This window comes from Pelobates fuscus, chromosome 1 (genome assembly GCF_036172605.1).
Source record: "Pelobates fuscus isolate aPelFus1 chromosome 1, aPelFus1.pri, whole genome shotgun sequence".
Taxonomy (NCBI): Eukaryota; Metazoa; Chordata; class Amphibia; order Anura; family Pelobatidae; genus Pelobates; species Pelobates fuscus.
Genome location: NC_086317.1, coordinates 404123934 through 404141720, shown reverse-complemented (window position 1 = coordinate 404141720; position 17787 = coordinate 404123934). Strand labels below are relative to the sequence as shown.

The following is a 17787-nucleotide window of genomic DNA, read 5'->3' as shown; positions in this document are numbered from 1 at the left end:
GGAAATTGCAAATTTATGATCTTTAGAGTTACTCATTTCGGCTCAAACTCTTATTGTAAATCACACTTTAACTTAGAGTCTCTATGACATGCTTATCTTATTATTTTGCACTGTCTCAATAAATCTGTGTCTGTATACTCAACTCTTGTTCATGTTAAACGAATATCATTTTCACTTGGTGTTAAATCAGTGTATTCTGGTAATTACTTTATCTTGATATCCATTGAACAGTGGTTAAGATTAATTTAATGTGTATTTCATGTGTATATGACAACCCATGCTGTGTTAATCTAAGGGTAAGCTGCTACTGGTTTTTGTATATATTTTTTTCTCCTTATTATTAGCACTGTACTTTACATGGTTGTATTTCATGTAAGGGAGAGGAATAACACCCAAACCCTTAAATAATCACTGTGTGTGGTTTGCTGTTCAATTCGTGGGGAATAATAGGAGTACCCTTATAGTGCTAAAGCTGCTGATACTTATCTTAAATTACATTTATGAGTGCATGTACAATTCTATATAGGATATAGAATGCACACCATAACAATCTCAAAAAAATATTTAAATTTTATTATGTACAAAAAAGTACCAGAATGTAAACATATAAGAAAAAATGAATGTAAACAAAGTAACAGAAGTAAAGGCAGATACAATAAAATAATAGTAATAAATTACCACAAAAATCCTTACAAGCCTCAGACAGAAACACGAGTCACCAAACCCCCCCCCCCCGCCCCCCCAACGTTTCGGCACCAACAAGGGTACCTGATGCCTGTACAATTCTCACACATCTTTGCTTTTTTCTAGAGATGAGGTGAAGATCATGGATCTCAAATATCGATCCTGAAGAAATAACAGAAGATTACAAGGCATTTCTGAGGATGTGTTGCCCGCTGCACTGATAGCATACATGCATTGCTTATTCCGAGCCTTGGCACCAACATGCTGATGGTGGACCGGTTGCATAAGGTTGCCAAACTGTAGCATTTGTCAAGCTCTGTGCCCAGAGATATATTGGCTCACCTTCATTACTTATATCAAAGAAATGCTGCTCAGGTGTATTAGGGCAAAAATTGACTTATCGGACACTTGCAAGGAGAGCACGATATTCACTGACTTGTCGGCAGAAACCCTGCATCCTTCAAGGAGACCACAGAGACACTCCTAAACAATCAAGGCCCATATCGCCGGGGTTCCCTGGCAAAACATCTGGTATCAAGAAATGGCGACCAGGTGCCTATCCCTTTCCCTGCAGAGGGATCCTGACTAATTAGCACCTGAGGATAAGAGCGAGGAGCCCACGTTTACAACTCGCATGGAAGCGACTCCACACCCAGAAAGCAGCATCGTTAAGTGATATTGCCAAAGTTTTATATACGAATGCCAGCTTGTTTAATCACCTTTATGCTCACACCTTAATGTCATTATGACGAAATGCCTTTTGTCACTGGGTTTATTGGTGACAAGCTGCCCTTTACCCCTGGCTGTTGGAGGAGCCTGATTGCCAGCCTCTTACCTGTTGACTATGGTCCCTGGGAGATTTGGCCCTTCAGGTGCAACATTTGGGCATATTGGATTTGTATGGTGCTGCTGCTGGCCATTTAAAAACCATCCGTGGGCATATTATGACTTTTAGCAACAATGTCCCTTTAGGACTGTGTAGCAGATTGCATTCAGGCTGTCTTCAATATTATGTATGTTATTATGTGTTCGGTAAATTGTAAATGTGTAGGTTCTATGTGATAAATGTAACAGTATGTATTTTTGTGTCTTTTATTGTCCTTTGTCTGCCATGTGGCTAATGGATTACTTCCCAATTATCTCCAGGATAGAGACTCTGTGGAACTTGTTTTGGGCAGAAAAGCCATGCTCCATTTGGTCACAAAGGATTTTCCCTTAACTTTTGAACCACTGGTCTGATTCGTGCCATTTTTTAATATGTTGTTCCCCTGAATGGGTTGATTGTGAATATGTAATTTATGGAGATTGGATGTATGGTTTTAGAGTTATGAAAGTTGGGTAAAAAGTATGTTTTAACTGTATGTGTAATTGGGTTACCTAGGAGCATCCGTCAGCGGAGGGTACCCGGTCGGGGTGCCAGCGGTTCCGTTACAGTCATTATTTTATGTTTGCTCATTATGATGTTTCTATGCTAACAATTAGGGAAGGTCAGAGAGACCTTGTAGCTGTACCTAATCTAACAACTTGGTTTAGACGCTCCTGCACACATCCTTGATTTCCCACCAGAATCTAGTTATAATGTTTGGAAATATACTGGAGGTCTAGAAGTGCTGTTCTTATGTTAGTGCCTTACACACAATGGGAATACATCATGTAAAGAACCACAGTTATGTTATATTAGGGAAACACAGCATAAAAAAAACAAAACAAACAAACAAAGCAAAAAAACAAAACAAAAAAGACAAAAACAAAGAAGAAAAGGTTATGTTGCATGGGCACTTATTTACTACATGGGCGATTGTATGCATTTTATGTTAAGAGTATAGTTAAAGATTCACTAAATGTAGCTATACTTATAGTGTAAACTTATTTTTATATCTACAAGTTAATTGTTGGTGTTCTGACTTAGAAGGGTCTGCACCATGACATAATCTTCTGATATCACACTAGCTATATACATGGTGTTTTGCTGTTTGGGCCTTTTATGCTTTATTACAATTATTGATACACAACCTACATTTATGGATAGACAGAGCGGCAGCAGTGTCAGTTTAGATTTAAACACACTGCCTCTCACCTAGTGATACATTACCCCACCAATGGGTCACTTTCAGTTTCTTTCCCCATTACTGGTTTTAAATTATCCCTCTTTTCTGGCTAACCACATTCACCCCTTACCCTATAATTGGACATCTCTAACTATATATGATCAGAATATGTCTATGTTCAATGTACTAACATATGTCAATATGCCAGAAGTCCCCCATATACAAGCCACTAATAAAAAAAAAACATGTCTAGTACCCTGATAAGCACAGGCCTCTCTAATGCTCTGTGACTGGTCAGGTCATATACCAAATAGTGCATGCTTTACTGATCCTGTATGATAAGCCAAAGCTACCCAACATTGAGCTAAGTGGACACCAATTGAATAGCATTATAACAGGTTTACTCCCATAATGAGAGGGGTCTAAATTCCCAATAAAGGGTAGACTGTCATGACCCCCCATAACATATGCAACGAGTTTGCTGAATATTATTGCACACTGTATAACCTGAAGTCAGATCCCAACCTCTCACACTGGTCTAAAGATGGAATTATTGCATATCTTGGTTGGACTAGATATATCCACCTTCTGTTATAACCAAAAAGAAAAACTAGCAGAACCCATCACAATAGAAGAAGTGACTTCACACATACAACTCCTTCCTCGTGGCACGGCTTCAAGGGCCAGATGGCTTCTTTTACATCCAATACAAAAAATATAAGACTTTATTAGCAAATATGTTTAATAAGGTACAAGACATTAGAACCATTAGAAGTAGCAATTAGATCAGACCTCAATACTCAATATTCAAATGTAAAAGTGAATACAAATAAAACCGATTTGCAGTTGATGTTCTCCTTACACTGACACAACCTCTGATTTCCCTGCCCAATCTGCAAGCAAGCTGCAGGAATACAGCTTACATTCATGCTATTCATTGAATATATCTTTCTATGCCCAGGCATTATGGTTTGGTACTGTCTCAGCTTCAATCTTAATTTCATTTTGATTGGAGGACAGGGAATTAGACTAACAAAAAATGTAATAAAATGTTCAAGCAAAACTATTATAAACTTTATAAAGATATGATGCAAATAATAAAGGAGTGGGCGGGCAAATTACTGTTGTTGATATGGAGAATGGCAGCAATTAATATGATACTGCTACCCAAATTATTACTTTTGGATGTTACAGATATCTATCACCTTGGGGTTCCTGAAGTAAGTGCACTCTTTTCTCTAAATGTATTTGCAACAATAAAAAACCTGGAATAACCGCAAATGTCTTGACAAGACCAGTGGTGGAGCGTTGCCTAGGCTTGCGGGAGGTTAAAGCCTATTTTCGGTCATCTCAACTTTCTAATGTAATATTTGCACATTCAGTAGACTACTCCCCTCAATGGGTCCAAACAGAGTCTGCATCAGCGCAATAGCCAAACATTAAATGTTTGTCCAATTAACAATAAATATGTTCCCACCCCTTTGCTTCCCATGACCCAACTATTATTGTCCATTCGGGATCAATCATGCCATAAATTGTGTGTTTATTTCCATTTGTTTTTGCAACTCAGAAAATATTTCAAATTTTAAATCATAAAGCTTGGGAGCAGTGTGGAGTAACGCACGTTCACCAATTGTTCCATCAAGTGAACATGATGAAGTCCCCAGAATTACAAAAGGTTTATAACTTACCATCTGCCCCATTGTTCTCTTATCTCCAACTTAAAACTCTTGTAGCACACATAAAATAAAACTTTTAAGTTAACAAAGTAGACCATGGTCTAAAATATATCTACAGATCATACCACTGACAAAAATGCTCTCCCTATGTTATGCCTATGCAAACCGGTAGTTGCCTTTTTTCTAGAGACACAATCTGTGAGATATACATCTCTAGTTATATGGAAACATGGTGTTTACTGTCCCTTTAAGTACACTCACAGCGAGTAGAATGATTAGAAAGTGTGACAGTTTTGCATGTCTGACTACTGACATTAAGCATATTTTGGGAATTGCTGTTATAATTCCCCTTGAGGTCTTAAATGGAAAAATAGAGCTCCTGAGCGGATATAATATAAGCTTATTAAAAGATAGGTTAGCGTAATGACTCTGTATGACATTTATTCATATAATCACAATAGCAGTCTTTCACAAACGTTGTTATAATGAGTCCAGCAATACATTTCAGACTTGCTAATTGGCTTAGCCTTTATTGCACAATGGCCTGGACACAGAATAAGATAAATAAAGACACTGTTTTCTAAAATGACATCACTAACAATTGTCATCCTTCTTAGACTTTAGTTTTCTATTTGTTTAAAAATTCTATGAAAACAATCTAATAGGAAAAGTGAATGCTAACCAGTGGCGTACATATAGGGATCGCAGCTGCGACTGGGCCCGTTACTCCAGGGGGCCTGGCTGCCCTGTGGACCCCTGCAACCGGGTGCTCGCCATCATGTTTTGCGGCAAGCCGCCATTCACGGTGTCCATCAAGTGGCCCATGCTGTTAGGGCCACTCGATGGGTATGGATTTTCAGGGGGCCTGCTCAGCGGTGCGCAACAGGGCCCCCTGTGATGACATCACACACTGGGAGGAAGTGACTGCCCCATTCACTTTGCCTGTTTATCTGTCAATGCTACATACATACTCCACACAACTATGACAATGTGGCAGCTTTATGTAGGAGTGAAATCAATTGATCAAAAACTATACCAAAGAAAACTGCCTTGATCAACTAATGCATTACTGTTCCGCAGCATTTAAAGTCTATATACTGCTTGGAGTATATTTTATGTGCTGCCCTTTTGAAGAGCTTGTGCATAGTTCCCAAGTGTCCTGGTTTAAGAGGGACAGCCTGGTTTTGGGCCCAAATCCCTCGGTCCTTATTTTCGATTTTAATGTCTCTCTTTTCTAGAAGCTCTGTGCCTTCTAGAATATGTTGGCAATTTATATATCTTAATAATGTCTCAGTGCTAGTCCGGCCACTCTATGGACCGCTAGGCATACCCGCATACCTTCCTTGTATCTAACTAGGTTTGTATGTCAAAGCTAAATTTTGTTAGCTTTTTTAAATAGTATTGCTGATTTGTAAATTTGAGTTTGTCGTCACACCTACTGTAGGTGAAAAAAGGTATTTTGCTTAGTCAAAGCTAATGTTTTAGACCTTTTGTAAACTACCCCAAGAATATGGATACTGTGTAACATCCAAAATGTTTTATCCTCCAAATTTTTTTTGTAAAATGAAAAGAAAGGGGCCAAAGTCTTGCCCCATCCCAGGTTTTACATTTTTGGGGGATTTAGTTTTATTAAATCAGTCCACAGGCAGAAGGTTTGGGAAAGAAATACGTAAGCATTCACTGAACAGCCTAATCCTTACAATATAAACCCACACACTAGTGACAGGGGGGGGATATGATATAAACATTTAAATACATAATAGGAATCAACACAGTAAAGGATTAGACTATATTTAAAAGAAGAAAAACTACCACAACAAGAGGACATAGTCTTAAATTATAGGGGCAAAGGTTGAAAAATATCAGGAAATATTACTTTACTGAGAGGGTAGTGGATGCATGGAATAGCCTTCCAGCAGAAGTGGTAGAGGTTAACACAGTAAAGGAGTTTAAGCATGCGTGGGATAGGCATAAGGCTATCCTAACTATAAGATAAGGCCAGGGACTAATGAAAGTATTTAGAAAACTGGGCAGACTAGATGGGCCGAATGGTTCTTATCTGCCATCACATTCCATGTTTCTATGTAGTGTAAATGTACATAAAGAATGGGCAGACCATTAAGAACATAATTCGGGGTGTTTATGCACCTTTACACAACAATCATCTGTATTCAGTCTTTGTATCATATATAGAATTAGAAAGTAAGCTAGCCTGTCCCTAACCCCAACAATACCCTAAAAAAAGAAATAAAATACTCTAAATTGATATGTTGAAGCATAGGGTAAAATAAAGATATTTGGGTAATTTGGAGACATTTGGACTTGTGATTTATTATGATGTCTAATGGAATTATTGTGCCATAATATATGTTTCACTGTAATGTATCCTTCCTTACTACATTGGCATACTGCATGAATAGCAGAAACATGTCTATGGTGACATCGAATGGATATGAATAACACAAAGAATTACAAGCAAAGAATATGCTGAATGGGGAAGGAGAAGATCTCCAAAAAGAGTAGTGTGAACCAGTTATCAAACATGTCCGCACCTCCAAATAAGGGTATAGCATTTCTCAGGTCCCTTTTGAAAGCCCCACTTGGCTGGATGCAATACCAATTGTCAAGTACAAGTCCGCTGCACATCACTTTAAAGCATCTTTGTCACTATATTGATCCCTGCCGAGGGTTCTTTTCCTTAAGCTCCTGGATTCCCCTACTGGAAAACCATATCTTCTGCCTTCCCTGAGTGTGAGCTTGAACTCACATTCATTGCAGGGGGATTTGGCTGCTTCCGCTGACCTCAACACTAAGTATCAGTGACACGCTGTTTCAGGGAAGTGATGCAACACAGGAGGGGGCGTAAATATAGCTAAATACGCCCAATGACAAAGCTGACAAAGGCTTTGGAACTTGACTAAACCTGAACCTGAAGGTTTTAAGTAAGAAAACATAGTCCTTACTTTTCCTTATGTATAACTTTGGGGGAACAAAAGTGTAATAAAAAAAAAAGGGGGGGGAGAGGAGAGGTTAGGTTTGAGGGAGGGAATGTTTCTTTTGACCTTTTATTTTTCTATTATTATAGTTCTCAATATTGTTAGGAATAGTCATTGCATGTGAGAAGCCGCTTCCTTTAGCTATGTGAAGATACCTTGCTTAACAAGGCACTCAACCATAATCTACCTGAATTCTAAAACACACATACCTGCCATTTCTGTAGTTAGTGGACACCCTGCCATTCCTGATTTAAATGATCTACCTGTTACTCGTGACATTGCTACCAAGAATTGTAAAATATCCATGCTGGGTCATTCGGTTTATCTATTTATTTACACCATAACGTTACTTGTTCCAAGTAATACCAATACTTTACTTAGTCTACCTCAATACAAAAAGAAAGCGGCCCGATCCTCCTTCTCCTACAGAGCACCGCAATTGTATAACGACCTCCCACACACTTTCAAATCTTCCCCAGGCCTAAAGTCCTTTAAGAGATCCCTCTCTACATACCTCAAAACAGAATGCACGTGTCATGGTTGATTATATATTTCCTACCTGTTCTATGTTAAAATCTGTATTTATTGTGTATTAATATTGTATTTGTATTTTATTGTACCCTAATGTAACAATGCAATGATTTGTGGACCCAGGACATACTTGAAAACAAGAGAAATCTCAATGTATCCTTCCTGGTAAAATATTTTATAAATAAATAATACTCATTTAAACCCCAATGTTTTTTGTAGGAGGTATTCTGCATTGTGGCTGTAGATCTTACTAGGGCAAAAATGTAAATGAACGCTCAAAACCACTCCGTTCTAGTTGTTCTGGTGACTGTAGTGTCCCTTTAATTTATTTCTACATGTTGATCATTTGTCAGTGTATTAAATACATTCTTAGTGTTGGTTCAGAGTTTTCTAAAACTTCTAGTGACTCGTGAGTGTTAGTTGTTATAATTTGAATTAAAAAAAAGAGAAAATCAATTTTAGATTCTGTTAGATATCGGTCACATATGAACTGTCTGTGTCCTTTTTTTGTTTACATTTTGTTCGTATTCACCTACTGACAATGAATGCAATTGCTCTTACAACTACTACTGCTACTAATTATTACTATTATAAAAAATATAGTTTAGGTTGGGTTCTTCTAAGTTGCAATAATTGCAATATTTGCTTAAAAGGACATAGCATGCACCTTCTATTAACATTTTAAGTAAATTGATGCTTTATAGAAGGTAATTTCCCTGGTATTGGAGTGAAAGGGTTAAAGAAAAGCACCCATTTGTAGATTTATTTAAATTGACTATTCACACTAACAATCTCTTCCCTGCTTGTCTGTTCGACTTTCCTGAATGCTCAATCTCCATGGATGGAAACAATGTCCTGCAGTAAAATATACTGAATCCAGAACTTGCCTACTGTGATTACTGCTATGAGCTATGAATAGAATCAAGGCAAAATAAAGTAAGGCTAATTTAATAAAACCCTATGCATGTGTTCAGTTCATTAATACAGATATTATTCCGCTTTCAAAAGCTCAACTCTATTCACAGAAGATAGCCACTAAACATAACAGTGTAGAGCCTCATGATAAAATATAATTCAGAAATATTAACCCCCTGCAAGAGGGACATAAAATAATAAACACTCTTTACTATTTAATAACATGATGTTCCATTCAAATTTGCTGCAACTGAAGTCTAATCTTACAGAGCGTTTTTAAACCTTGTAATCAGATAAATTTAATATCGAAGAATGTCTGATCTCTCCATTACACCATCATCCAAACAATAAATCAAGCTCTTGCAAAGCGCTAGTGAGAATGACTGGCGATGATCTGGCTCTGCGACGTTTGTGATAGTATAGAGACGAATACATAACATAAAGGAACTGAAGATACGGTTGCTGGCTGAGGAGATGGACATTCTTGAAATCTCAATACATTGCTGCCCGGAGTGCAGCCTAGCCCCTCACTTGGCATATCGCTGTTACAGAAGTTACATGTCCACATTAGCAATACCAGCTGTGCCCATATTTGAATTACATTCATGAGCTTAGCGCAACAGTAAACACTGTCATCCAATGCATGCCATCCAAGCTGGTGTATCTTACTCATGTATTCACTCAAAAACAGTTTGACACATAACTGGACAATGATATGAAGGGCATTCTTGCACCATAATCACTGCCACATATTTAAGTGGTTATGGTGCTTAGAGCACCCCTTTAAAGTATCCTGTTTGTGCCATGTTTCTGTCCAGGTATATCAAACATTTGGTTAAATATTTCATCTGAGAATTGCCCTGTTGGAAGATGTAACCAATTATGTCAGCAATCAAGCCTTTTAATGAATATATATTTTCATAGTTTGCACAGTGAATACTAATTAGAGTTAGATGAAATGCTGAATACTTTATGCCCCTTAAAGAAAATAATAGCCTCTTAAAAACTATTTCGGAAATGAGAAAGAACTCATTAAAAAAAGGGGGGGATTTAATATCTTCTATGTGTGACAAATAATATTTATAGTAACACGAGTTAATAACGGTCTCAGCCACGTAGTTTGAAATGTCTACCCAATTGGCTTGCGTATCACAGACCTTCCACCTCTAAATCCGACCCTTCTGTCAATGTCATGTCTACAATGCAATGTGACAAGATCCGGGGATTACAGTGTGCATTTCTTTTGTCAGAAGTAGATCGTTAACATGATTAGGATATCCACTGTTAAAAAAAAAAAAAAAAAAAATGCATAGGACCACAGGAAAAAAAACACATTTCAAAGGTTATTATTAATGACTTGGAAAACATAAAATGGAACTTGAATCATAATGGCATAGAAAACGAATACAGAAGACACCTCTGACCTACCTGTCATCTTGTACATCCGGTAAATGCTTAAAAGCGAAATGCGCGGTGAGCAGCTTCACCAAGAGCAGTGAAGACCGGTAAAGGAAGAACCTCTTCTGCAGAAGGGTAAGTCAACATTCTATAATGGAATGATACATTTACCACGCAACTTTAGTATTGGATTTATTGTATCTTCTTTTCAAAGAGTATGTGTGTATTTAACCCCTTAAGGACCAAACTTCTGGAATAAAAGGGAATCATGACATGTCACACATGTCATGTGTCCGTAAGGGGTTAAAATTTTAGTCTAAAGTAAGTTTTAAATTCATCACCATGTATACAATCTGTAAGATATAAATGCATACTTTACTTTTCAAAACAAAAATAATTCAACTGTAACACATGTAAATATAAACTGACAAACATATAAATACAAGTCTATAACATATACATAATAATAAATTATGTATATTCATATGCAGGTAAACATGTTGAGATATATAAATTCACATTTTCCAACATGTGTTTAGCAAGATAAGCTCACTATATAAACATTTTGAAGGTTGTTGTAAACTTTGCTGTAGATTTATTACAGGTAGAGAAAATAATTAAATCTAAGCTATAAAAAAAATAAAAAATTAGTGTAAATACTGTAAATGTGTATGTTAAATGTAGCAGTGACAAGAAAACACTAACGACAAATGAGAACAAAAAGCATGTTGGCTACATGAAATAATCTTTCTAGGAATAATAAATCCCTTAACCTCTTAAGGACCAAACTTCTGGAATAAAAGGGAATCATGACATGTCACACGTCATGTATCCTTAAGGGGTTAAAGGAAAACTAAGCACCAAAATAACTTTAGTTTAATGAAGCAGTTTTAGTCTCTAGAGCATCTCACTGCTCAGTTCTCTGCAATTTAGGAGTTCACTTTTGGGCACGTAGCCCTAGTCACTCCTATCCTGGTTGTGTCTCACACTGTTTTGGTAATTAAAGTGTCAATCTAACTACTTTTTCATCTTCCATGGAAAAAAAACAAAAATGTCCTATGTAGTCCTAGCCATACCTATGCCAGGGGATGTGTGACAAGGGCTACATAAACAAAGTGAGTTTACTTGTTAATGGCAGAGAATTCAGCAGTGATTAAACTAAATGCCGAAATTCCATGTATGTGACAGATAGCTTTGTAGATTTATGGGAATGAATTAATCTGAGTTAGATTACAAGATAAAAAGTTGGACAGTGGGTTTTGCGTTTCCCATAGAATCTTCTCATGTTTTTGCACACCCAAGAGGTCCTGCACCTCAGCTTAACCTAGAGACCATGGTTATATATACTGCAATGATTCCACTGAGTGTTTTATAACTGAGGGACCTGACAACAATGCTAAAATGTACCAATGTTGTATAGTAAATCATACAATGTACCAACTGTAATACTTTTCAGGAAAATGTGTAGAATACAAATAAAGTGAACAAATGGCTATGGGAAGGGGGAAGAAAATACATAAAGGAGAAAGGCAAATGCCATCTGTAAACCATCCTATGACAAATGGGGATCCCTGAGTACGAGATGCTATTTGTAACACCTGTCATCCAGGATTAGAGGAGAAGTGGAAATATAGAATGGGTAAAAATACAGGAAGGCTAGAGGGAGGAGGGGAAAGTAGAGGAACACAAAAAGTAAAAGTTAAGGTGAAAGTGTAAAGAAAGCAAAAGAGAAGATTATTCTACCCACGAACTCAGACGCAGTATCTAGGACCCAATGAGTGCATAGGTTTGCATATTCAGACATACTTTATTAGATGCTGTATGAGTTCCCTAAATCTCACTTTTGCTGCTTTACACATGTGTTGACATCCTGCAGTGGCAAGAAATGCATATTTCACAGGTTCCCCTTCTGTTGTAGTTTTTACCACTTGAAGCTACACTCAGCAGAGCCTTTAAAAGTGATGCTTTTGGAGGCTTTGGCCTGTAGTACTCTGGTTTTGCCAAATGCCTATATACCTCCGGCAGGCTTTTCCCATGTCTAACCAGAACAAGATGTTAGAGGGAGCAGCCCACAATTGGGACACTAGTCCATTATACTCAATGTCTAGGATGAAATATAAAGGATTGCACTGTTCCTGCAAAATGAAAGCAACATTCAGGTCAGATTTCTCTCCGGAGATGAAGAATGGTTGATGACTCATATCTGAGTGATAAATGATATCCTGTTTGTCATTGTCTATTACATCTCCAATTAGAATTAAGCCAATTATCCACATTGCACATTGTGTTGAGTAAATATGTTCTTTTTATATTAGATCTCCTGGCATTCAGAAATAATATTGAGCATGTTTCAATCAAGCTAGAATTCAAACTCCTATCAGTATAAGCCAGCAACCAAAGCAATATTCCTGCTTTGATCCTTGAAAACCGAGTGTGGGTATGAACTCTGAGGGGCCATCAGAAGTCTGTCATTCCAAGCTATAGATGTGTTTTCCTTATCTTATTCATTTCTGTCTAGCATGAGTTTATGGGATATGTAGCGCAGCTTCCATGGTGAACAGAAATGCTGGATAAATTGATAACCACGCATTGGTTGTGTTAGACTATTCACAGCCTGGTCCAGTGTTTTGCAATCTGAGATGTGTGCAGTGATCTCCTGAGCCACCATCCATACATGTGGCTCAAACATTCTGCAGTAACATAGAAAGGAATAATGTCCCTCCAAGTTCACCATGTGGCGCATGCAAGCTCTGTGTGCCCAGTTGAATGGAAGTTGGACAGCAAAAGGACAGGCTTAGAGAGTCAGTTTTAAGTCAAACTGTGCTCGGAGACAATGACTTCGCACCATAAGCGCTTCAAGGTTGTTATGATGCTTAGTGTGATGCTTTTTAAAGGAACAGATCTCAAAATTTGAAATGTTAAGCCTGTACCTCCCAGAATCCTTTAAATGCAGTAGATGGCCAGAGAATAATGGAAATTATAGGTCAGCAACTTCAGCAGGGCCAATCAGAAATGTGATCAATTCTACCATGATAAATAGAATATACAATACTCTTTAGGTTACCAAGCAAGGTGCATACAATGTAAAAGAAGAGTAAAATATATACATTTTTAAAACAGTATAGCAGTTAATGCTGAAATGATGGCTTCCCCTGTCCTCACATGCTCATTTATACACTGTGCTCACCGTAATATATTGAAAAAACATTTATTGATTTTAGTAACCTCCTCCCTCAGCATAACAGATGAAAAAGACACAACTGATTAATATTGCTGCAGCAATTATCCTGATGATGGCGCCTGTCACCGTGCAAATATTGATAAGGGATTCTTCAGATGAAACCAGGTATGAATTCAGTAAAGTGCAGCTTGCACAGTCATATCGTCAGCTTACACCTAAAATAATACATTTACAACTCGATCATATTTTAAAATCATTGGCAACATCACTGATCCATGGTCCAACTTCCAAGCTGCCAAGTTTATTTTATGGTTTTATTTGTTTTATGATACATTCATTTTTGGTGGAATGTTAACTCTGTAGCTGTAGATTGAGAAGGCGGTGTTTAGGACAAAACAATTTATTTAGTGAACAACACATTGTAGTGAAGTGAAATGCAAATTGCAATGTTTAACATAAAGAACTGATAATTTCTTCAATTCATATACAGTCATATCTTGGATATTTTAACACAGTTTTTGCTAATCTGTTTTAAATTCACTACAATTATGCGTTTAGGGAGTATACTCTTTTGGCTACAGCATAGTATAGGTAGTATAAAGTTCATGCTTTAGTCACACATTTTTTTTCTATTTTCTCACTTAAACATCCATTTTACAGGCTGCCATGTCTCCCCCTACTGTAAAGATTTGACATGAACCACAATGTTAACCCCTTAGTGACCAGACCGTTTTTCAATTTTCTTACCGTTAAGGACCAGGGCTGTTTTTAAATTTCTGCGGTGTTTGTGTTTAGCTGTAGTTTTCCTCTTACTCATTTACTGTACCCACACATATTATATACCGTTTTTCTCGCCATTAAATGGTCTTTCTAAAGATACCATTATTTTCATCATATCATATAATTTACTATAAAAATCTTTATAAAATATGTTGAAAAAAACTCACACTTTTTCAAACTTTGACCCCCAAAATCTGTGACGCATCTACAACCGCAAAAAACACCCATTTCTAAATTTTGTCCTGAGTTTAGAAATACCCAATGTTAACATATTGTCAGCTATTTTTTTGCAAGTTATAAGGCTATAAGTACAAGTAGGACATGGCTATTTCAAAATATATATATTTAAAATTTATCAATAGTGACATTGCATTTTTTTTTTAAAGTAGACAACCCAGGGTATACAAAATGGGGTATGTCCAGTCTTTTTTTTAGTAGCCACTTAGTCCCAAATACTGGCCAAAGTTAGCATTTATATTTGTGTGGTAAAAATGCAAAAAAAACATTATGAATGCTAACTTTGGCCAGTGTTTGTGAAAAAAACGGTATGCCATCATGGGGGTAATTCTCATTCCTGGGCTACCATACGTTCTCAAAGGCAACATAACCAATCTGGCAAATTTCAATGTGAAAAACGGAACGGAAAATCCAGCCTTATATATGACACTGTAACTTTTAAATACACTATAAAACAAGTACATGGGGGGTATTGGTATACTCGGGAGACTTTGCTGAACTAAAATATTAGTGTTTCAAAACAGTAAAACGTATCACAACAATATCATCAGTGAAAGTGCCGTTTGAGTGTGAAAAATGCAAAACACTTCACAATATGTTTTACGGTTTTGAAACACTAATATTTGTGTTCAGAGAAGTCTCCCGAGTAAAACAGTACCCCCCCCCCATGTACAGGTTTTAGGGTGTCATGGAAAGTTACAGGGTTAAATACAGTGCTAGCAAATTAAATTCTCTATACTTTCAGCCTGGGTTGTCCGGCAGGTCCCACAAATTGCAATCAATGAAATTCCGTAAAAATAATACAGAAATATACACGTAGAATTTAAATATATATACATATTTATATATTTGAAGTCTATGTGTTTATTTATGAAATTATGTATATGGATATATATTTTGTATTATTTTTATATACATATATATATAATTTCATTCTAAGTGTATTTTGATATAAATACATATATATTAATATCAAAATACAGTTAGAATAAAATTACATATATAATTTTTTTTAATAATTTTCACATTTTATTGTTATATTTTATAATAATAATATATATATACAACATACAGTTATTATATATCATATGTGTGTAATTTAATTATAAGTGTTTTATTTTTATTTTAAATTTTTTAATTTTTTGTTGTGCAAAATGTAGCAAAGCAGGTTACTAAGCCACAACGGCAAATGCAAGCATAATAATATCAACAAAGGTTAACAGAGGTTTGGCATTGAGATCACTGCACATTTTTTATGATAAAACTTAAGATATCTTTAAACAGTTGGTTGGAAGCTCACTACCCCTACACGATGTATTGAAGGTTAGTGTTATGTGAAAAGGAGTATCGTGGACTATACTCCTCTTGCCGTTCAAGAATTTGATGTGTATACATGTCACTGTAACAGGGTTAGAGGTGATCAACCACAGTGTTGGTGTGAAGAGTGTTCCAGGATCAGATAGGTGTGTGGGTGGGGGTGGGGGTGGGGGTGGGCGGGGGACGATTAACAGGGGTAGCATATTAGGGTGTATAGTTATATATGTGGAGGTTAGTGTGAACACAGAAAGAGAACATGAGAAAATCAAACTAAGCAAAACAAAATAAAAGCTGGTGAACAGTTCAGGAGACCGCTGGTCTCTGGTCCCTCTACTTCTGCAGACAGCGTGTCCGAAATTTCAGAGACCAGACCTCCATGACCTTCAATGTCCTGGAGTTGTAGGGAATCAGGAGACTTCTTAAGGCTCCCCACTTATATGGCATATTATGCTTTATGAGTTCCAAGATTAAAGGTCTCATGGACCTGCGCCAGTCCAGGGTCGTTCTAGACAAATCCAGGAAGAATGTTAGCTGGTGGCTTTTAAAGCTGTAAGGTGACTTACTGCGAATGGTGGTCATAAACTCTTGTTTGTCAGGGCCATTTTGGAAGCGGATTTTAACGTCCCTGTTAACACCTGCCGTGCCCGCCGATGGTGCTGGGAGCCTGTAACACCCATCTAGGGCCATCAAATTAGCCTGTTTAACAGAAAATAGCTGTACACAAACACACACTCGACAGTCACTAAACACACTACATCCTTACACAAAGTGTGTGTTTTTGTAAGGATGATGTGTGGTTTGGTGACTGCAGAATGTGTGCGTGTGTGTGTAAGAATGTAACATGTGTTTAGTTAATGGTGTGTGAGTGTGTGAAAGGATGTAGCGTGTGTTTAGTTAATGCAGTGTGTGTGTGTGTGTGTGTAAAATGTAGTGGGGGTTAATACTTTGGGGGGGTTGCATTTTTCCCCATTAACGGTTATAAATTTCCCCCCATTAATTGTAATACATTTTTTTTCCCATTAATTGTTATACATTTTATTTCATTCCCCCCTCCCTGCATCTTACCTGTGGCCAGGGCGAGGGAGGTCACATTCCCTAGTGGTCTGGTGACATGCTGCAGGCCCCTGGCTATCTGTACACCGCAGGGGGGCCCAGTACGGTTCATCCTCACTTCACAGCTGCTCTGTTCTAAGTCTTGCGAGCACCGCAGCGTCGACAGAGCATTGCCACGGCAGCAATCCTCACTATATATATGTGCATGTGCAAATTCAACCTGGATATATGGTAGGTACCTGATGGATGGGTATACATTATAAAGGTGCTGCTTGGCAGTGGCGTACTAAGGGGGGGGCGGGGGGGGGCGGTCCGCCCCGGGTGCCATCAGGCAGGGGGGTGCCACCAGGGCTGGCCAGGCTTGCTATTCTGTGAGCTGTGTGGCTGCACCGGGTGCCGTAGCACCAGGGCGCCGGGCAGCCGACACAGCTCACACGCAGGGGCTGGAAGCAGGAAACCTGCACGGAGATTTGGGGGCGGAGCTAAAACGGCCGTGGGGGCGGAGCCAAGCCGGATGCGGGGGCGGAGCTAAATGCAGTCTCATACTGCTGCACACAGAGAGAGGGGAAGCAGGAAGGAGTCCCTGCTTCCCCAACTACAGCACAGGAGGGACTGGATCCACTCCTACTCCAGCCCAAGCTTACTGTAAGTGAGAGAGTGTGTGCTGTGTGTAACTGTGATTGTGACTGTCTTTGACTGTGTGTGCTGTGTGTAACTGTGATTGTGACTGTCTTTGACTGTGTGTGAGTGTGTAATTGTGATTGTGACTGTCTTTGACTGTGTGTGAGTGTGTAACTGTGATTGTGACTGTCTTTGACTGTGTGTGCTGTGTGTAACTGTGATTGTGACTGTCTTTGACTGTGTGTGCTGTGTGTAACTGTGATTGTGACTGTCTTTGACTGTGTGTGCTGTGTGTAACTGTGATTTTGACTGTGTGTGTGTGTGTAATTGTGATTGTGACTGTCTTT

General features: G+C 38.0%; 1 protein-coding gene across 1 annotated transcript in view; it reads left to right on the top strand.

Moving 5' to 3' along the window:
* Positions 1-10329: 10329 nt before the first annotated feature.
* The window catches only part of LOC134575843 (pro-glucagon-like), a 32766-nt gene continuing 25308 nt past the window's right edge, over positions 10330-17787 (top strand). The window contains exons 1-2 of the mRNA XM_063435316.1: positions 10330-10386; positions 13489-13597. Coding sequence (XP_063291386.1) covers positions 13497-13597 — 101 coding nt within the window. The 5' untranslated portion in view covers positions 10330-10386; positions 13489-13496. The remainder of the gene's footprint in view (positions 10387-13488; positions 13598-17787) is intronic.